The sequence below is a fragment of the Marmota monax genome, unplaced genomic scaffold (genome assembly GCF_021218885.2).
Source record: "Marmota monax isolate L192 unplaced genomic scaffold, Marmota_monax_Labrador192_F-V1.1 WCK01_AAM20220418_F8-fsc00008, whole genome shotgun sequence".
In the NCBI taxonomy this organism is placed as follows: Eukaryota; Metazoa; Chordata; class Mammalia; order Rodentia; family Sciuridae; genus Marmota; species Marmota monax.
In genome coordinates, this window is record NW_026694432.1 from 21955856 (window position 1) to 21977024 (window position 21169).

General features: G+C 61.2%; 1 protein-coding gene across 1 annotated transcript in view; it reads left to right on the forward strand.

The window, feature by feature from the left end:
• Positions 1-6089: 6089 nt before the first annotated feature.
• The window catches only part of Runx3 (RUNX family transcription factor 3), a 51419-nt gene continuing 36339 nt past the window's right edge, over positions 6090-21169 (forward strand). The window contains exon 1 of the mRNA XM_046469198.2: positions 6090-6573. Within this exon, the coding sequence (XP_046325154.1) occupies positions 6516-6573 (58 nt within the window). The 5' untranslated portion in view covers positions 6090-6515. The remainder of the gene's footprint in view (positions 6574-21169) is intronic.

The following is a 21169-nucleotide window of genomic DNA, read 5'->3' on the forward strand; positions in this document are numbered from 1 at the left end:
TGAACCAACATTAGTTGTCTAGGTTATTTTGGGCAAGTCGATTAGCTTCTCTGAGCCTCTCTTTCCGCAGCTGTTGAAGGGGTTAAATAATAACGGAGATGGTCTGGGTTCCAATGCTGGCTCTGTCGCTTCTGTGCTGAACTTGGACATGTGATCTAACCTCTGAGCCTGTGAACGGATTGTCGTGAGAACTTCGTGAGTTAGTTCATGCACAGATCTAAGAGCCCCTGACGCGGTGAGTGACCCTGAGCGCCCCTCATGACCGTCCTTCCTCTTGTTACTGGTCTCCGGTGAGAAACCACAGAGAGGAATCAGGAGTGGCCAGGTGCTGGCCCCAGACAAATGCTCAGAGAATGGACGGGGCAGGAGCCTGGCCAGGGTAAGGTGCCCACGCCGCCCGCCCTGCAAGGGTCCCCCTTCCTCTTCCCGCACCTCCTGCCCCGCCCAGCCGAGGAGCTGCCCCCGTCCAGCCAAGTGTGGCCACTGAAGGCCCAACCCCAGGAGGCCCTCCCAGACCCTTAGATGCTAAAAATAGATGCTTCCACCCAAAGACCCGGAGAAAGATCACTTCATGAGCCAAAAGGGGCTGTAGTTGAGTTTCTTTCTTCCTCCGGGGGCCACGACTCTGCGGGAGGGGAGTGGCTCTTGGGGAGACCGTCCAGGCCTTGAAGAAACCCAGGAGCGGCCTCGGGCTGAGGGGCCTCGGGAGGAGGCCTGCAGCTGCAGCCGCCTCTCCCGCACCCGGGGGCCTGGGGCCAGGCTAGGGCAGCCCTGGGCTGGGGTCAGCCTCGGGAAGCAGGGGCTCAGGGCCTGGCTGGGTGCACGGGCAGGGGTCGGGCCCGTCCTTCCTCCACAGGTGACACACGCACACTCACTCACACACACACGCACACGCACACACACACTCACACACACTCACACGCACACTCACACGCACACACAGGCATACACACACTCACACACACTCTCACACGCACACTCACACACACACTCTCACACGCACACTCACACACACACACGCACACGCACACACTCACACACGCACACTCACGCACACACTCACACGCACACACTCACACACACTCACACGCACACACACACTCACACGCACACGCACACACGCACACGCACACGCACACACGCACACGCACACTCACGCACACACACGCACACACACACACATGCACACTCACACACACGCACACTCACATACTTACACACTGTGCCTGTGGCTCTCAGGCTACAGGCCCTGAAATACCCAGAGATGGGAGCTCGTCCTGGCTGAAGGCCTACTGTGTGTCCTTCCTGGGGTTCCCCTCCTCGCCTTCTCACCCGGGAGAAGCCAGGGGCTTTTTATTGTCCCCATTTTACAGGTGAGGACAGTTGGGTTCCGAGAGCCCTCTCACCAGCCCCCTGGGTGGGTAGTGCCAGGCTGGGGCTGACCCGGCTCGACTGACCGCCCAGGACTTCCCTGCAGGGACATCAGGGAGGGGAGGAGGCCAGGTCACACAGGGACGTGGCTGCAGGTGCCGGCAGCAGGACTGGGGTGGACCCCTCTGCTGGGCCTGCAGCGGCCCTTCCCGTCCCCCAGCTCAGGTTCCTCGGCTCTGTCTCCCGCACGGTTCCCTCTGAGGGCACCCGGGGCCAAGGTGCCTGCCCAGAGGCCTGGCATGGAGGAGCAGGGTCAGCAGGCCCCAGGGAGGAGGCGGGGGACCCACCAGCTCAGCCTGGCAGCCCAACCCTCAGGGGCGACGCTGCTCCCCAACTTGGCCGGAGCCCATTCAGAGCCAAACCTGTGCTGCTGGTGGAATCACAGCTACTGGGGTCCCCTAAGGACGTCTAGATTGTCCTCACTGCCACTGACCCTGCGGGCTGAGAAGTCAGAAGGCTGCTGAACTGGGGCAGCAGCCAGGGGTCCTGCCCAGGGAGGGTCCTGCCCAGGGAGGGTCCTGCCCAGGGAGGGTCCTGCCCAGGGGCTGAGGCCGGAAAGTGGAAGGGGCGGGCTTGGCCGTGAAGGGGACACGGGGGCAGCTTTGGCAAACAAACAACAGGAAGGAAAGTCAAGGGGGAGGGCAGGCGGAGGGCAGGCTGGGTTTGACCCCCGTCTGCCGTGCACAAGCTGGTGACCCAGGCCTCCTTCCACCGCTGGCGCTCCCCGGGACGTGACGCGGTTTGGCGTGTGAGACCGCTGTTCCCAGAGCCTGTGGCCCAGGATGGCTTCAGACACTCGACGGGTGTCACCCAAATGGGGGTCTTCAGTTCACCACCCCGGGCTCAGCCCGGGTGTCCTGGTCCCTGGTGGGCCCCACAGCCCTGCGGGCCTCATCCTCACCCCAGAGCAGGGGGCAGGTCTGTCTCCCTGCTGACCCCTGAAGTGAGGCTCCCCTGGCAGCTGGTGGCAGGGAGCCAAGGCCCCGCCCGCCCCGTCTTTGGGCCCCGCCCAGTGGCAGGATCGGAACCCCTGGGCCAGCGCTCACCTCACATCCAAACCTGAAAGGCCCGAGTCGATGGAATGCACCCCCCCCAGGCTGAAACTCGGGGCTCATCCCTGGGATTCGTCTTATCCTCATCAGAAAAGCCATCAGGGTCCCCCCTGCTGCTGGGGGCACCCTGATGGGCTCAGGGGCTGCTGTCACAGTGAACTGTGACGTTCCTAATGGAGCCCTGCAGCCAGGGCTCATGATTGGCGACTCAATTCCCCGGGCCCAGTACCCAAGGTCAGGGTGAAAATACCCGTGTGCAGGCGGGTGAGGGGAGCGGGCTCATCACGGGTCCCAGGAGGAAGGGGCTCTCCCAGTGGCCCCCAGCCAGCTCCTGGGACTCACCTGCACGTCTCAGAGGGCACTGGCCGCCACAGCCCGTCTGGGCTTCACCCTTTCTGCTCCCCCAGAGTCAGGTGTGTCTCTATAGTCACAGGATTTCCCTGCTATGAGGCCAATCCTGGGCCTGCCTGTCCTCGGGTCACCCGCGGGGAGAGGGACAATCCAGGTCTCTGCCCTTTGTGTCAGGTGACATCTCCAGAGTGGCCAAGTCACCCCTGTGGTCCCAGCAAATGCCAGCCGGGGCCACCATGGTCCTGCTTCTGCTGGCGGGGCCCTCAGGAAACCACCGTCCTGGGTGCCTCTTCCCCCAGGTGGTGGTGGCTTCCTGCTGTGGCGATGGGGGAGGCTCGGTGCTGGCTTTGCCCACCCCCCAGGGGCACAGGGGTCTCTGAGTTCCCGACCTGGCTCCCGGGTTTCCTTGGCCGGACTCCACTCACGGTGGTAACGGCAGGAGACTATGATACCCAGCTGGAGTCTCTGTTTTTATGAGAATGAGGTTGAATATTTCAGAAAGACTTGGCGAAAGCAAGTTGCTAAAAATAAAAATAAGAATAATAATTAGGGTGAGTGGACGGTTGTAGAAGATTGGGGCATGTCCAAGCTGGACAGTAGAAAGAGACCTTGCGGGTGGACTTCTGCCAGAAGAATGAGAGGAAAGCAACTCCATGCACAATTGTTAGATTTAAAAGCAAAATAAAAGGTTGAAGATGGTATTTTCATGATTCCTATTTTTTTTATGATTCTCTCCTTCAATCTTTTTTTTTATTATTAAACGGATCTAGCTTCTTTTTCCAGTGGAGAATAAAAATAAATCTGTCTGCCAACTGGATGCCAAGAGAACACACAATCAGGAGTCAAAGGAAAAAGAGCCTCCCACCCCCCGTGGAATTGAGCACCTACTGTGAGCCAAGTCTATGCACAATTATTTTCTCACCTAACTGTCTTTACAATTTGGGGAAGTGAGTCCTGCTATTGGCTCCATTTCACAGTCAAGGATTTCAGGACTTAGAAGACGAAAGCCTCTTGCCCACAATCTCATAGCTCATTAGAACAAAAACGGGCTTCAGGTATGGTTGGTTCCAGCCCCCATGTTCTTTCTGCTTCCCCGGGCGGCTTCCTGGGGTTTGTTCAAAGTCTGGTACATGCCTATCAAGGGGCATGTGGAGATTGTTAGTTCCTCAGGTGCAAGGACCAAGCCTGACACTGGAGCATCTGCTGCACTGTCCCCAGGACGCACTGCACACCTGAGTCAACACAGCACCCCTCCTCCACTCCTGCACCCGGACTCTGCTTCTGGGGAGGGAGAGCCCCTCAGGGAGGCCTAGAGCTTAGGGGGGCCCACCCATAGGTGCGGAAAAAACAGCGAAGCGTGTGGGGTGGTGCGTTAGAAACCAGAGGTGGTGTCAATGGAAACAGCCCCTGGCTGGGAACAAGGGACAGGTCCCACTGAGTCACCGGGTGAGTTTAGATGAGTCTGTTCCTCTAGGGGACTCGGTTTCCATTTCTCATAAATGGGGGGTCTTCCGGCTTTGTCACCCTGACCTATTCCACAGCACGCAGACTCCATACAGGATGCTCCCCCAGGCCCCCGGTGAGGATGCGTTGGGTGGGAACGGCCTCCCCCCTGCTGACCGTCGTGAGCTCACTCATCAGGGAACCCGACCGCCCCGGGGCCTGGCCAAGGAAACCAGCATCTGCTGCATCCTTAGCCGGGGCCCACCCTCCCACAGAGGGGTCCTCCCCGTTTTCCAGGAAAGAAGACTAAGTCCCAGAGAAGCCCGTGACGTGCCCCAGGCTCCAGCTCCGCTTCCACAGAGCCGGCACCGGACCCGATGGGGGCCTTGCCGTGAGCCTGCTCCCCGCTGCCCAGCTGGGGCTCTCGCAGGGACAGGAGGCTGGACTCTGTGTCTCCAGGGCAGGCCTGGAGGGTCCGTGTCCACTCACAAGTCACCCAGTGGGGACGGAAACCAGCCCCGGTGACCTGAGCAAGCCGATCCTCCTCCTGGACGTCGCCCCTTCTCCTTCTCGGCCTACAGGGGCCACTCTGAGTCCAAGGCTGGTGCTGGGACCCGGCCCCAAGCCTGGACTCCCTGGGAGAGGGTAGGGGTGGGGGCCAGACTGTGCAGGGACTTCCTGAGGTCTGGGGGCTTCGTTTAAAGGGTATTGGAGGGCACCACACTGGCTCCTTCCCCTGGGCCTCAGTGGTCTGCCCTGGGAAACGGGAAAGTAGAGTCTACAAAGGAGATGGAAGAGGCCACAGCCTCCCCAGCCTGACTTAGCTTCTGGGAACGTGGAAGTGGAGGGTTGAATCATCTCCTGGGTCCTTTGTATTTTCTAGTCCCCCTGGCCCTTAAATCCCCCAGGACATGACAAATTCAAAATGGGGCTGGCAAAGGGCCCCTCAGGTGGAGCAGCAGCATGTGCAAAGGCCCAGAGGCAGGGAGCTCTGAGCATCAGGCTGGAGCAGAGAACCCCGAGGAGAGGCCCAGGTGGGCCGGCTGGGCACAGGGCCGGAGTGACACACTCAGGCTAGACCCCAGCTCTGCGAGGGCCTCCTGGCATGATCATGTGGCCGGCTTTTTCCCAAGGAAGGCTGCCTTGGTGGGCAGGCTGCGGCCGCTTCATGTGTTTCCCATTTGTGTGGGATCCCGGCTCCCCTAAAACCCCCTCGAGTGCCACCCAGCCGCACACGTGGTACCATCCCAGGCAGCAGGGCGTGAGGCGGCTTGGTGAGGAGCCCTCTGCCCGCTGGTGGACCCGGGCTCCTGGCGCCTGGTGAGAGGCCTGGGGCTGCCCTTAATCAGGAAGGAGCCTCCACACGGCGTCCAAACCGCGGCCCGACGCCCGCCCCAAGCTGCTGTCAGTTGGGTTTCTTGGGCCGCGTGCGGAGGCCGGTCCCACAAATAAAAACCGTCACCTTTTTTTTTTCTTTCTTTAATTTTCTCTCTTTCTTTTCTTTTTCAAAAAAAAAAAAAAAATACAGAGAGAGAGAGAGAGAGAGAGAGAGAGAGAGAGAGAGAGAGCCACAAGATCTTCTAAGAGGCCTGACATCACGGCCCAGGTGACCGCGGCCCAGCCAATGGGCCCAGGCCGCGAGCTGGCTTCGGCATCCTGTAGGCTGAGGTTGGGTGACACGGCGAAGCCCGGGCCTCGACCACAGAACCACAAGGCCAGGCCCTCGCCGCCTCCGGGCCCTGCGCGGGAGCTGGTTGGCTCCTGGTGGTCCCCACCCCCGGCCGCCTGCAGCCCTGCTTGGTGGCCGGGAGGCCAGCCTCATTCATTCATTCCGGGCCACCGGGCCTGGCCGGCTGCTGCAGCCCGGCCTCCACCGGCCGCCGTCTAATGACCCAGGCTGCTGCGCCGCGCTGCTGAGTCTGTGGCCAGACATTCCTGTGGGACCGGGAATCCGAATTCTTGGGTACAAACAGCAACTTACTTTCCTCGGGGACTTTCTTCACCCTCCCGCGCAGGCTGGGGCTCTTTCCTTTTTTCTTTTTTGAGCAGCCCCGGGGGGGGGGGGGGGACACAGCCAAGAAAACCCCAAACAAACAAAGAGCCCCCCGCCCCCCCCTTTATTTTCAAAAGTAGCTAGAAAAAAAATAAAAATAAAACAAACCAGAAAACGAGGAAAGCTAACCAGGCGGCCCCAGCCCAGCCCCCCAGGGCTGGCCTCCGTCCCCTGCGGACCGCGGCATGGCGTCCAACAGCATCTTCGACTCCTTCCCGACCTACTCGCCCACCTTCGTCCGCGGTGAGTAACCACGGCCCAGGCTCCCTGTCCTGGGCCAGTCCTGGCGGGTGGGGAGCTACGGCCCCAATTGCATCCCTCCACCAACAGACCTGCTGTCCCTCGAGGGCGAGGTTGTCTACCTGAGTCCCCTGGCCTCCCGCAGCCCGAGGGCAAGATGGGCTGGTGGCCCCCATGGTCCCTTGGCTGTGGGACCTCCCCCCTCAGCAGGTGGGGACACTGTGCAACAAGGAGTGCCGCATGACCTCCAGGGCCAGGCTCAGAGGGTCTGGGGTGGGGAGGACAAGGGGGAGTATCCATGGCCCTTGGCCCCCCCCCCCCCACTTCACTCACGGGCTCCAGGCCCTGCTGTCCCAGCCCCTGGCCCGCCAGAGCTTGGACCTGCCACCAGACGTGGGCTGGCCGGCTCAGAGGACAGCCAAGGAGGCCGGTGAGGGTGAGGCTGCGCCTCCTCTCCGGGAGGACCAGGCCACGGGCTTTTGGGAGAACTTGTTCTGCCCAGGGCCGCGTCTGCAGAGCTGGGGGAAGGTCTCGGGGAGGTGGCGGACTTGGTCGCGGTGGAGAAGAAAGTGTTTCTGGGGTGGTTTTTGCCTCTATTCATGACCCGGAGGGTCCCAGAGCTCTGGGCTGTGTTCCGCAGCAAGGATGGGAGTCCAGGATGCCCCCTGGAGCCTCTGACTGGGGTCCAGACTCCCAGGGGGGGTTCCCTGCCTGTGTCTGGTCCTTAGGGCAGTCATGCGACCCTCGGGCACTTTTCCTCCCCAGCACGAGCCCAGATGAGGGGATGGCCCTGAGACTGGGGGTCTAGAGCCTCTCAGCTTGAGTCCCAGGGACCAGCGGCTTCCTTGCTGAGTGACCGTATGCAAGTTACCTGACTTCCCTGTGACCCTAACAGTGTCCCCTGGGATTCTGACATTCTGATCGTCTGAGGTGAGGGAGGGCTGTGGTTGGGGCTGTGCCGCCGCGTTATTTAAGGGACCCGTGTCTTCCAGTACAGGATGGCTGAGGGGGACCGACGGTCAGGGTTTGGGGGTCGCACCGCCTTTCCTGAGCCGAGGTGGTCAGTGAAATACCCAGGTCAGCCGGGCCGTCCGCCCTTCTCTCCTGCCTGGCTGCTGGCTGACCAGAGCAACTCAGGGCCGGTCCTGGGGCAGCCGGCTCTGGGGCCAGGGACACATTTGGGAGCTTCAGCTGAGGCGCTTCCCGGCTGGGGCTGAGGCTCAGAGGGGGTCCCCAGGGCCGATGGGGGAGTGGCAGCGGGGTGGGGGAGCACTCCCGCCAAACCCGGCTGTGGCTGGTGACAGGCAGCAGCAGCCCCGCGGCCCTGGGCTCCTTCCTCCCTGGGCTGCTGTTATAACACTCCCTTTGTAGTCCTCGGAGCTAATTAAAGGCAGCTCTGTGGCAAGAAAATAAGAGTTTATAAAAACCATTTGCCGGGGCTTTGTGATCTGTGCTTCTCCCTCCGCGAACAAGATGGAGAAACGCAGGGTTTAAGACAAAGGGACCTCGGGAGACAGGACTTTGGAGCTGGCCCGGGGTCCTCTCCTGATGAGCCCAGGAGGTGGCCGCTCACAGCCCAAGGGCAAAGGGAGGGGACAGCTGGAGGCTCTGGCCCAGAGTGTGCCCAGGACATGAAGCCCCTGGCAGAGCAGGCCGATCCTGGACAACAGGGCGCAGAAGGTCCCCCCGAGGCTGTGGTCCAGGGCGAGGCCCCGGGGCCCGGGCTGACCCTCGGAGAAGCTCGCCCACGCGCCTCTGGCCCTCTGCCTACATCACGCTCTCTCCGGGGTCTGTGTCCCACATGCTGTCCCTAAGGCTCACAGGGCCACAGGTGCCAATTCTGTCCCCCACGTGCTCCAGCCTTGGGTTCCCTCTTCAGGGCTCTGACCCCACATGGCCCACGCAGGGCCCCCCACCTGTTTGGAGCGACCAACCTCTCGGGAGTGTCAGGAAGCCTGGAGGCTCCAAAACCAAGTCCAAGCAACCCCGAGAACACTGCCCTGGAGAGGCGGGCTGGTGGGTGGTGACCCTGCACTGCTTTAGGGACTCACTGAGTGGCAAGGCCATGGTGCCGCAGCGATAAGCAAGAACAGTGTTGTAGGATGATCTGTGACGACCCGTTGAGGTCGAAAAACACCTGTGACTTCCACTGGTGACGCGGTCACGGTGAAAGATGCTGCGTTTCATTTAGAGGTGGCCCAAGTTCACGGACCCCTGAGCCCTACACAGGTCAAGAACTGCGGGTCTCACCATGGTACGCGGGGATGCTGCCGTCCAGGGGTCTTAATGGAGGGGAAAGGGCTCTGTTTGTCCTCCTCTTCCTCCTTCCTGCCGCCTCCAAAGGCTGCACTACCCCAGGCCCTGGGCAAGGTGTCGGGAGCCACCGTGTCACCACCCCTGGAGAGCTTTTAAACATTGCACTTCTGGTTCTCAGCTCAGACTGTGGAAACAGAACTTCTTGGGTTTGGGTCTGGGTAAGTCCCCCAAAGAGGTTCCCATGTGCAGCTCAGGCAAGCTCGGGGACAGCTCCTCCTCCTGGCTCTGCCCCGCTGTGCTGGGTGACATCTCTGGGTCCAAGGGGAGGAGTGGGCTTATTGGCTGTTTCCCAAGGTGGCCCAGCCTCTGTGGGATGCTCTACCTTGCCATCCACCTCTAGAGGGGGTCCCCAGCACGGTCACAGAGCTCCAGCTTCCCCAGAGACCCCACTGGCCAGAGTGCGACTGACTCTGTCTTAGTTTCCTGTGGCACAGGCTGGCTGGAGATGAAGCATCCTATCTCGCCTCGTCCCTGCTGTGGGCATCGGGCACAACTGGTGACAGGAGGCCTCCTGAGATGGGGAAGAGCCACAGCCACCTGGAGGCTCAGGCTGAGGGGCCACCTCCCGTCGGCACCCAGCTCCGAGGCTTCTCTGCCGAGTACGAGCAGGGCCTCTGCCTGGCTCCCAGCTCTGGGGAGGAAGGAGGTTTGGGAGGAGGGTGGAGAGTCTTTGGGGGGTCCCTGCCCTGCCCAGGGTGAGGCCAGAGCCTCACCCTAAGGGCTGCACACAGATGGTGGCCTGTTTCCCTGAGACGGAAGACAGGGGAGGGTGAGAGGTCCCCAGAAGCCTCTCAGGCAGGACAAGGGGTATTTACCCCTCCTACCTGACAAATAGGAGGGGACCTAATGACTGTCACATTCTGGGTCCCTTTCTGGGCCTCGGTTTCCCCATCCGACAACTCAGGCAGTGGCCCTGAAGACCCTGGGGTACACCCAGCTTAGGAGGGGCCAGCAGCTTCCTGAGCCCCCCCATGGCCAGGTCCCCATCAGCACCTCTGAACCACACCCCGCAGGCAGAAGCTCTCTCCTGAGGACACGAGGGGGTCCCCTCCAGGGAGGGAAGGGACCTAAACCATCCCGTGTGGCATCCAGGGCCCCTGGAGAGGGCGGAAGTTCCACTCATTGACTCAGGTCCTCGCCACTCAAGTCCTGCCTCTGCCCTCCCTCGCTCACCTGGGCAGGTGTCTGTGCCTCAGTTTCCCCATCTGAAAGGGGTGACGATGGCCGCAACCCCATGGGCTGTTGGGACCACTGTGCCTGGAGCACCAGGCCCAGGGTCCTTGCTCAGAGCATGCTTTTGCTCCCTCCCCTACCTGCCTGGGCTGAGCTCCGCTCAGGGACCCTGGGCCAGGCTCTCCATCCTAGGAGCTCGCCGTCTGGTGGGACAAGGGACGGGCCCACAGAAAAGTGCACCAGGGGGAAGACCCGGGGTCTGTGAGCTCAGATAGAGCCCCTGACCCCGGCCTCGGGGAAGGAGAGGGCAAGTCCCCCGAGTCCTGCAGGTGAGGAGGTGACCAGGAGGAGAGGCTCAGCCCAGGCAGAAGGAGTAGCCTGGAGGCGGGTGCAGAAGGCAGGCAGGAGGGTCCTGGGCGCCTCAGGTGGCTGCAGGGCCGTGCAGGGCGGGGAGGGCCGGAGGGCCAGCTGCAGGCCTGAGCGGGGCGGCCGTGGGCCTCTCTTTAGAGATGGGGTTGCCCAGCAACTCTGCCCCCAAGACGCCCGGGAGAGATGGAGACTGGACCTGTGTGGGGGCAGCGGGTGGATGAAATGGCCCCGGGCACGTCTAGCCAGGACAGGGCTAGCCGGTGACTCAGAAGCCACCGGACAGGAAGGAAGCTGCTTGGGCCAGTGAGATCAGTGCCGTGTCCTGTCCTGAGCCCCAGGCAGTAGCCCACAGTGGGGGACTCTCCAGGGTTTAGCTGCAAGTCCCCGAACCCCAGGCAGCCTGGAAGGTTGTTCACCCCAAGTATATCTGCTGTGGAGCCTCCTCCGCCCCCCAGGGCCCTCAGGATGGACAGGCTGACCGCAGCCATTCCGTACCTGCTGCAGGGCCTGCCTGGCGCCACGTCTGCCGGGCCTCTTTGATGGCGGCTCCTGAGGCCACCCGGCACACGCCATCTCCCCAGACCACCCTGCCTGTCCAAAGTGCCCCCCAGGCTGGAAGGGCACTCCTAGGAGCCCCCCACTGCCCACAGGCCGGTCATGAGCCGGGCCCCACACAGTGGGACTGTGTGTCCAGGCCTCGCCCGTGCCCATGACAGCCAGCGGCAGCCCCATCGGCCCTGCTGGTCACATAGAGGGCCCATTGACACCCGGGCCTTGAGCTAGCCGCACCAAAGCCGAGCTTGCTGGTTACCTGTGGGGGAGGGGGTTGGGACACAGATGCCCCTGAGCAGCAGGGCTTGAAACCTGACCTTCCAGAACATTCTTGGAGGCTGGAAGGGAACAATGACTAGAGGGAACCCTGGCTTCAGAGCCAGTCCAGGCTCCTGAGAGGCAGGGAGGCAGGCCGGCCTCAAGGTGCAGTGGGGCAGCTGAAATCCGGGCCTTGCATCTCCTGGGGACTCCTCACCTGCAGGCCTTCCACTGAATCCACCACCAGTGTGTCCAGGGGTGGCCGGGACTCCTCCCGATCTTCCATGCTCAGCTCAAACAGCCCCTCTGCCAGGAGTCTCCCCAGGCCACCTGCAGCCACCAGGGAGCTCTGTCCTCAAAGCTTGGTCTCAAGGCCAGCCTCAAGGCTCAGCCCAGGCACTAGGGGGGAAGGGCTGAGTGGATTTGCAGCCTGGGCCTCCCAGGACTGGTCTTGAAGCAGCGCCCCCTGAAGGAGGCCCCTGGGGTGACAGGGCAGGGGTGCAATGGTGGAAAGACTCTGGTCTTGAGAAGGCACAGGAGCCCATCCAGGGGACTGTCGGAGCTGGGAGGCGGAGGGAGCCCCTTCCCCGTTTCACAGACAGGGAACCTGGGGTCCAGGAGGGGTGTGGTCTATGGAAGACCCATCAGGCAACAGGACAGCCACTTCTCTCAGCCACCAAGGACCCGCCACCCACCTTCCCTGTTGTTTAGGGGTCAGACAGACTCGGGTCCAAGCTGCTCAGTAGCAAGTAGACCCGACCTGCTAGTTAGACCCTTTGCTCTCAATTTCCTCCTCCGTAAAACAGGGCTAGTGACACTGGCCACAGAGGGTGGTGGCACAGAGTGGATGGCCCCGCCTTGAGCCCCACCTGCCTTGTCTGGCCTGTCGAGCCTCAGTCAGCACGGGCCACCTCCTGATGGCTTGGGCCCCTCTCTCCAACGCTGGCTCCGGGCTTTCCCCACTAGACAGAGCTGAGCAGGGGACCTGGAGACGGTCAGGCCCTGTGACAAGGGCTCCCAGGGGTGAAGGTGGAGAAGAGGGTGCTCTTTGGTGAGGAGGTGGCATGAAATACAACATAAAAGGCCAGGCTGCCTTTCCTCGCTGTGTGGCCTTGGGAGATGCACCTCTCCTCTCTGTGCTCTGTTTTCTCATCTGTAAAATGGACATAACTCACAGAACCCACTGGAGGCTCGTTGGGTGGACTCGATGAGATCATTCATACAGAGCGGGGGCCGCGTCCAGGCTCCATGGACGCCAGAGATCATTGCTGCTCAGTATCCTTCCTTCCCTTGTGGAAAAAAAAAAGTCTCTCTGACTCTGAGCTGAGACGGGGAGGTGATAGAGCTGCCCTCACCGTCCCCTCTGGGAGCCCTGACCCTTTCCCCCAGATCTTGGGGGTCCTCTGGTCCTTGGAGCAGGGGCAGGCTCACGGGTGACATGTGGCTTCTCTCGCTAATGAATGGAGGGAAGGAAGAAGAAAGCGGTGAATGACGGAAGGACATAAAGGCCACCGGCTGGTCAGCCCGGGCGGCCAGCCCCCCACTTCCCCTCGCTGTCTGGTTTTTCTTTGAAACGCCTGCCTGGACCAGCCCGGGGCCTCCCGGCCAATCGGGGCCGCGGCTCAGGGTTTAGGTTCCTCTTTGGGGTTTTCTTTCAAGTCTGGGAAAAGGGTTTTTGGCAAAAGCTTCAGACTTACGTGTGGGCGGGAAGGCGGCGCGGGGAGCTGCCCTGTGCGGGGAGGCCACCGCAGCCCCCCAGGTGCCCTTCCCCGTGGGACTTGGTGACTGAGATCCCCTGTGAGCACCGGGCCCTGCAGGGTGAGGCCCTGCCCATCCGGGCTCCGGTCAAGGCAGGTCCCCTGCCGTCAGGGCCACCTGTGTGGCCACCTCCTCGGGGCTGGGCTCAGCTGGGCTCAGGAGGGAAATGGGGAAGGGAGCTCAGGGGGGAGGAGGCGAAATGAAAGCCGGGGAGGTTGGGAGGGGGGCCATTCTGGGCATGCCCCTGTCTCCAAGCTCAACTCACCTGGGTGCCCGTGGCCGAGGACAGTCCACAGCCCCTACACCTGTCCGAGCTCAGGACTTGCCCCTCGGGGAGCCTGAGCCTGCCCAGCCACCTCCGCAGGACACGGGGGATCTGTGAGGCGTCACCTGTGACCACAGCACCCTGGCATCCTGGGAAGAGGCACCTGGACAGGTGGAGGAGAGAGTGCAAGGGAGGTGGGTAGGGGTCCCGTGGGAAGCCCAGCCCTGCACCCCGAGTCCCCACCCAGGGGCCAGGGCCCTTCCCAAGGGGCGAAGGAAGCCACCTCTGAGAACGAGGTCACCTTAGGAGCCTGGACAGAACACGGTCAGTCCGTGCTGTAGGGTGCGACTGCGCAGGGGAGTGTGATTTGAAACTCTTGGCCACTGTGTGTTTTCCAGGCTCTGAAACACTGACTATGTAGGACTCATAGATTTAGGAGGGAAACGCTTTTTTATTTTTTCCAAAGAAAGAGGAAGAGGCGGCCCCACCCTCCCAGGATTAGGGCGCCAGTTCCCCCCATCCAGGGCTCCAGGCCCCTGGCCGCCCTCCGCTCAGAGCCCCTCCGGCTTCTCCCCAGCTGCTGGGGCTGCTGCTTTCTTCCTGGGCTGGGCAGAGCCATGCATACAGCAGGTGCTCAGGACATGCTTGTGGCCTGAGGTGAGGTCCCTAGAGTCTGGAGGTGAGTCCCTGAAGAGGCTGTTCCCTCGGAGTCTCATATCCTCAGTGGCTGGGTGATGTGACGAATCATTCATTGGACATTTATTGCATATCTACTGCATACACGAGCACGGATCTGGCCCTGGGCATGCAGGAGTGAGCACGCCGGGTGGACACGCTAGCCACATGTGCACAGAGGGCATCTCTGGGAAGCCCCCCTCCAGTTGGCCAGCACTGTAGCTGGGGAAACTGAGGCCCGGAGAAGAGGCGTCTCTGTCAAGTCTTGCGGTCTGGCAGTTCCAGACATGCTCTCAGCTCCACGGTCCCTGGGGTTCAACCCAGACCCCCTTGAGGTCACCCCACCTCTGCAGACCCTCAGCCTCCTGGGGCGTCTATAATGCTCCCCTCTACCCACCCAGTCCTCATCGTAGCTCAGGGTGGGCACCACCACCCTCACTGTGGAGACGAAAACGCAAACAGACCCGGGGAGGCGGTGCAGCCTGCTCACGTACATTTCAGAAGAGAAAAGGAAATGAGAAAGGGAGAGGGAACCACATTTGTCGATGACTTCCTGTGCACTCGGCCTCGGGGTGGCTCCTTTGCAAGTGCATCTCATTGTGCTCAGTCCCCACCCTCGGTGCGGTAGCTGTCATTGTTCATATGGTCCCATTCCACAGGCTGGGAAACTGAGGCCCCCGGCAAAGGCCACGCAGCTAGTAACTGGCCAGGCCCAGATTCATGCCAGGGTGTGTCTGATGTCAAAGTCAGTCCGCCAGACTGTCCTGGAAGATGCCGCCTCTTCCTTAGGGCCCAGTCACATCACCTCCGTGAAGCCCACCCTGATTGCCCCAGGCGAGGGGACATGTTCCTCCTCTTTAACCACAGAACCTCCAGGCCCTGCCCAAAAACTTCCAGAAGGCTTCTTAGATAGGGCATGCACAGGGCCACGGTGAAGTAGACCAGGCCGCCGTTCCGCCCACCCGCAGCACGTCCATGTGCGAGCAGCGCCCACAGAGCTCTCCGGCACCAGCCCTATTCTCACTACTCCCTACACACACAGCCTTCCTCCCCGCTTCCTTCTTTTGACCCGTGCAGGCTTCCATCCTTCCTGAGGCCACAATGTAAACAACAAGAACAACAAATTAAGGCCTTGGCCAGGACCATGCCCTGCAGATTCTAGAACCAGGAAGAACATGAGGGGAAACGCGAATCCAACCACCAACGCCACCCCGGGGCACTCCATGTTGTCGAACACCTAAGGGAATCCAGGAGACTTAAAAATAGACTCGGTGATCTCGATAGCCAGAGAAAGCCGCTGCTGTTGGGTGTGTTTCCTTCTGGGCTATTTTTCTCTTGCATCTTGAGAAAAGGATGTTTCTATGAGGTGGCTTCCCCCACCCCCTGTGGGAGGCCAGACGGAAATACGACCAAGAACATTATTAAGAATATCAATTAGGGCTGGGGACACAGCTCAGTGGTGGAGCACTTGCCCAGCCTGACGAGGCCCAGGTTCAATCCCCAGCACCAGAAGAAGAAGAAGAAGGAGAAGGAGGAGGAGGAGGAGGAGGAGGAGGAGGAGGAGGAGATGTCAATCAATGTTTTATTTATGTGTCAGGATACAGCCAGGAAGAATCTAGAACAGTAGTGCCCGAATTCCCACCATGGTGGGAGCAGGAAATGAATTTTTGATCTTCCTTCATTTAAGCCTCGGACCCTCCAGGAAAAGAAAGCTTTGGGTATCATAGGAGTGGGTCAGAAGGGAAGATGGATCCTGTCAGCATGGGGCCTGTTTTTCCCTTTCCTCTCGGTGGACAGGAGAAGGAAGGTGACGTTCAGAATCAGAAGCCGTGACCTGCCACTGCTCGGCTGCATGGCCACTTACCTCCCTGGGCCTCCACTTCTCATGGCCGGCCTCCTGGGCTGCTTGGGGAATGAATGAGACAGTGAAGCGGAGACCACGAGGCCCAGGTCAGCCATGGGTGCTCACTGCTGCAGGGGCTTCTGCAGAGACGGGAGGCTCTTCGCCCGTGAGCAGCTGTCCCCCACAGACCTTGCTCCTAGAGACAGGGAGCCAGGGCGGCATCTCCCAGTGTGTGTCCAGCAGAGACAAGCAGGGCTCAGAGCCTTTGATATGCTAGGAAGGCTTCACCCCACCCCAGACCATTTAGAGATAAGCTGTTCTAGGGGATACCGTAAATCTGCCTGAGGCCAGGAAATTATCTTTTCAAGGACCCAGGAAATTGTGTGAGACTTAAAAGGAAAATTTCCCGGATCCTAAATATATTTTAAAAAAAAAGGAAAGTACAAAATTGGAACTAAGAAATGAATAATTAACTGTGTGGAAAATAGAAATCATGATGACTCAACTCTTAAATAGTTACACCGTTAGCTGCAAACATTTACGCAGCTCTTGCTGTATGCCAGGCCATGTCTGAGTGCTTTCCATGTCTGCATATTTCATCCTCACTGTGTGTAAGACAAATGCTATGATGAAGCTCATCTATAAATGAGGAAACAGGCCCAGAGAGTTTGTGACACCTGCCTAATATCACCCAGCTGGGGCTCAAACCCAGACAGCCTGCATCCGGAGCTATGCCTCCCCACAGCATGACAGCTGAGTTAACTCAGGTTTCCCCACATCGAGGAACATCTGTCAGCTCCTGGGGGCCCTCTTCCTGGGAACAGCTGGTGGCTTCCATGAACTGGGGTCCTGTGACCTCTAGCCACATCCAGAAAGGCTGGGGGGACATGGAGTGCGGAGACCCTGGGGGACCCGCAGAGCCGGCTAGCATGGCTAGCCCCAGGTCCACCCCGACAGCGCCCGCCTGCGGCTCTGCTCCAAGTGAGAGGAATCCAGGCCCGGCAGGAGGAGGAGGCCACAGCATGAGGACGTGGGGGTGTGGGAGCTGTCCAGTGGCCACGCTGTGGCCTGATGGGCTCAGCCATGCCGACCCTCCAGGGGTGGCCTGTGCCTGAGCCAAGAAGGACGCCGGGCTTCTAGGTTCACGTGCAGCTGAGCCAGGCCCCAGGCCATCCCTGTGTCCCTGGGTGACCTGGCCCGAGGCTGGTAGGCAGGCTTCTGCTGCCCTCCCTGCTCTGCCCACGGGGGTAATGGGCCCGGAGAGCTGAGCGCTGGACACACGGTGGCAAATCAAAAGCTTCTAAAACCCCTGGTGAGCGAGTGAGGCCAGTGACCAGGTCACGGTCAGCAACAATCCCGACCCGGAACCAAGCTGTGGCCATGGTTGGGTCTTGGCGTGTGGTCATTTGTGGGCCCAGACTGAGGCTTCGTCCATCCCGAGCTCCCCTGGAGGAGTGAATCCCTGGGGCCTTGGCCAGGACCAAGAGTCCAGCCCGGGGCCCTTCAACAAGCCCGCCGGCCCTGGATTCGAATCTCGACCTCCACCTCCGCTGGAGGGAAGTCCTGGCCCTCCTGTGACCCATGTTCTCCCTCTGTACGAGGGGAGGACCCAGCGGCCACCTCTCAGGCCACTGGAGAACTGACCCAGGCCTTTGAAAGGGGCTGCCAAGCGCCCCGGGCCGGGTCGACCTTTTTGCCACCAGAGGACCCGCAGCCCCCGCTCCTCGAGATGCCCGGACCTTGCCCCGTGGGGGGATTTCGGGCCTGAACAACTTTTACCGTCCTTCTGGATTTTCAAGTGTTTTCCTTGTGATTTGTATCTGGGACCATGGGGGGGTCCATTCATGTCCTTATCCACACTATTGTCTAAACACACAATAAATAAGGAACGGCTCCGCTCAGGCCTCCCCCAGGCGCCTGACTGCCCGGAGGCCCAGCCAGTACAGGGCCCTGCAGCCGCCATGACACACCCCTGCTCCGCACAGCTCCCTCCCCCAGCGCACCCTCCCTCCACTCCGTCCCCATTGGGCCAGGCCACCCCGAGGCCATTCCCCCTGCTCTAGGCCCTGCCTTTTCAGGAACCTTCCTGGGGGACAAGGGACACCTGGTGGTATGGCCCAGACATGCTGCAGGGAGAGGCCGCCTGGCCCCCACCCAGACAGGTCTCTGCTTCTCTGGCCAGGAAATCCTCCCTTTTCCTGGGGGCCCCAGACACCTGCCGCTGGCCCCTGTCCACAGGCTGATGCGACAGTGGGGGGGCAGCCCAGCAGAACCAGAGGGTGGCCGGGAGGCTGTCCTGGCCGGACCTCCCTCAAACGGGACCTCCGGCTGCAAGGGGGGTTCTGTGGGAGCCTCGGGGGCCCGGGCAGCTCCGGTGAGTCCACACAGTTCCCTGCTGGTGGGGGAAGAAGATGCAAATAGGGAGGGTCCCCAGGGCCCTGGGTCAACCCCTGATCTCATTTCTGGCCTCTTCTTCCTGTGGGGTTGGTTAAAAAATAGCCTGTCACCCACCAGCGCTGGGGGGGCCGCCTCCATCTGGGCCAGTCAGCCCCTCCCAGCCCGGCCTGGGACCCAGACTCGCCTGGTCCAGCCCCTGAGGACCAGGCCGGCTGCCTGCGGTGAGGGGCATCTGGCGAAGGTCCTTCTCCCTTTGACTCAGCACCGGGGGCTCCCCGCTCAGAGCAGCTGGGCTGAACCCCGCTCTCACACGGCGCAGGTGAAGGAGGTAAGGGCTGCGACCTTCCGGGCCACCGCAGAGCCAGGATCTGGCTGCCGGCTTAGGCCCAAGCCTGTCCTGGCCTCCTGGTGAGGCCTGGGCCACCCCCCCAGTGGTGGACAGCAGGTGTCATGGGGCAGCATCTCTGCACCCCGGTTCTCAGGCCCAGGATTTACGGTTCCCTGGGGGCAGTAGAGGCCAGATCCGGGGTGACCCCATGATGTCGGAGTCAGCCTCATTCAGGACTCAGACTTGGGTGAGTCCAAGATCCTCTGGAACCTGCCCAGGACATGCAGCACCTCAGACCCTCAGTATCCTCTTCCATGAGGTGGGAGACCCCATCCTTCCCTCTGGGGATTACTGCGAGGGACACACAGATGCCCAGGGCCTGGCACCCACTGAGCCCAGTCAATGATCCACGGACAGCATGATGTCTCACGGCCCTGAGGCCACAAGCGCCCTCAGACAGTGGTGACCTCCTTGGCGGGTTCGGCTGAGACTGCGCGCTTGACAGGAAACAGCGGCTGCGCAATGGTGTCTAGGCCTTGGATGGGCAGTGGCCGGCTCCCCTCTGGGGTCCTCGCTTCCTGCCACGCCGGCGTCCAGGCTGCTGGCGGGAGGGGGCTGGAGAGCCAGCAGCAGCGGGGTGACCGGCACGTCCAGAGCCTGACGGAGGCCACCCTGACATCTGCGGCACCAGTCCCTGGGTTGTCCTAAGGGAGGAATGAGGAACAGGCTAAGGCACCACACAGGGGCGTCCCTGCAGAGTGACAGAAATCCACAAACACCCGACAGCAGACTCGAGGGAACACTAGGGTGGTCCAGCCTGGGGGCCCCTCCGCGCCCCAGCCCAGTCCCCCGTGCCCACTCAGCTGCCATCGGGAAGGGGACCCCGTGACATGGGGATCTCACATGTGAGCAGGTTCAGAGTGGCCTGTGCATGTGTTCCAACGCCACAGAAGACGGGGAAGGACAGGAGGGGGCGACGGGGAGGAGGAGCTGACCCCATGCGTCACAGTTCACCGGGGGCTCGGTGCCGGATCCCTGCCATTATTCTGGGTGGCAGGATCCTGGGTGGTTTTCATTTTCTTCCTCCTAATTTTATTATTCTCCAATTTTTCTTTAATGAGTCTGTATTATTTTCATACTCAGAAAAATATGTGTTTTGTTTTAAGAGATGAGGGGATTAGGGCCCCCGCTTCCCTTTTCAAGGACTCGAACGCTCAGGACCAAGCGCAAGAGACGCGTCCAGGGCGCGGCCGGCGGCGGGCCCACGCGCACTCTTGGCTCATCTTGAAACGCTCGGGACCCTCCCCACCCCACCCCAGGCTCGGCTCTAAGTTCCATGGCCAAAGGGACGGAGAGTGACCCACGTCTGTCCTCAGGGAAGTCACAGTCTGGGGGAGAGAAGGACGCAACAGCCAGTCCCTACCGTCCATAGGGACAAGGAGTCACGGGGCGCGAGCGCGGAGCTCTGGGGGGGGACGGAGATGGTCTCACAAAAGGGGGATGAGGATAGGGCTTTGGTGTAGGAGCAGGAGTTTGGCGGTCACCGAATGGGGGAGCTGTACCCAGAAAGACACCCTGGGCCGTGAGGAAGGGTGGGGGGGGCGGGGAGGGGGGAGAAGGCGGGACTGGAGCGGCCGTGAACCTGGTTCTTGAGGGTTTAGAACCGGCTCCGCCATTCGGTGGCGTGGGACTCCGAGCAAGTGACGACACCTCGTGTCGAAAATGGACGCATGACCTCATGGGGTCACTGCCTGAACTGTGCTTTCGTCGCTGGCTGTGGTTGACGCTTGTGTCCCATCAGCTTCCCGGAAGGCAGAGAGGCGTCCAGCTGGGGGGGAGGGCTGGTGCCCGTGTACTGACCTGTCACTCGGGTGTCTGCTGGGCTCCCAGCATGTGCCCGGGAAGTGTCCCGCTGCCCAGGGGGAAGCTGCCAGACAACGTGCAGGACACCCCAGTTATCTGAGTTGTCTTGGGACGACTTTATCCTGAGAAAGTGTCCCTGGCTCATCTGAAACGCATCTGACAGCCTGTCCTGGAGGTGACCCCAGCAGCCAGTGGTGCTTTTCAGGGAGAGAAGTGTGCTGAAGGGCTGGAGACCAGGGAAGGGACACTGTGGGGTCCCACTGCCACCATCATGACAGCGGCAAACCCCAAAGGTTGAATCGGCACAGCCTCACGTTTCCCGCGTCAGAAACCCCAGGTCAGGTGCGGCCAGCCGCCTCCCCGCCTAGGCCCTTGGGGGGGGTTCATGTTGCTTTCCTGGCTCCGAAGGCTGCTCACGGCCGCCCTCCCCTCGAAGCCGACCCGCCAGCCCCAGTGCTGTCACCCGGGGCCTCCCCCCAGCTTTCCCGACCCCCGCCCCTCACCTGCCTCCCTCTTGCACCTGGAAGGCCCCAGATGGTGGCACTGGGTCTCCCAGATAACCCAGGAAAACCTCTCCATCCAGAACCAGGGACATCAGATCTGCGAAGTCCCTCTTGTCACACTGGGTGACATATTCACAGGTTTGGGGATAGGCTGTGGACACCCATGGGGGCCGTGATTTTGCCACCACAGGGGGCTCAGAGACAGCCTCTTGGAGGAAGTGACGGGGGCCAGGATGAGATGGGGACGTAAGAACTTGCAGGCAGAGGGAAGTATGTGAAAAGGCCCTGTGGTCGGCAGC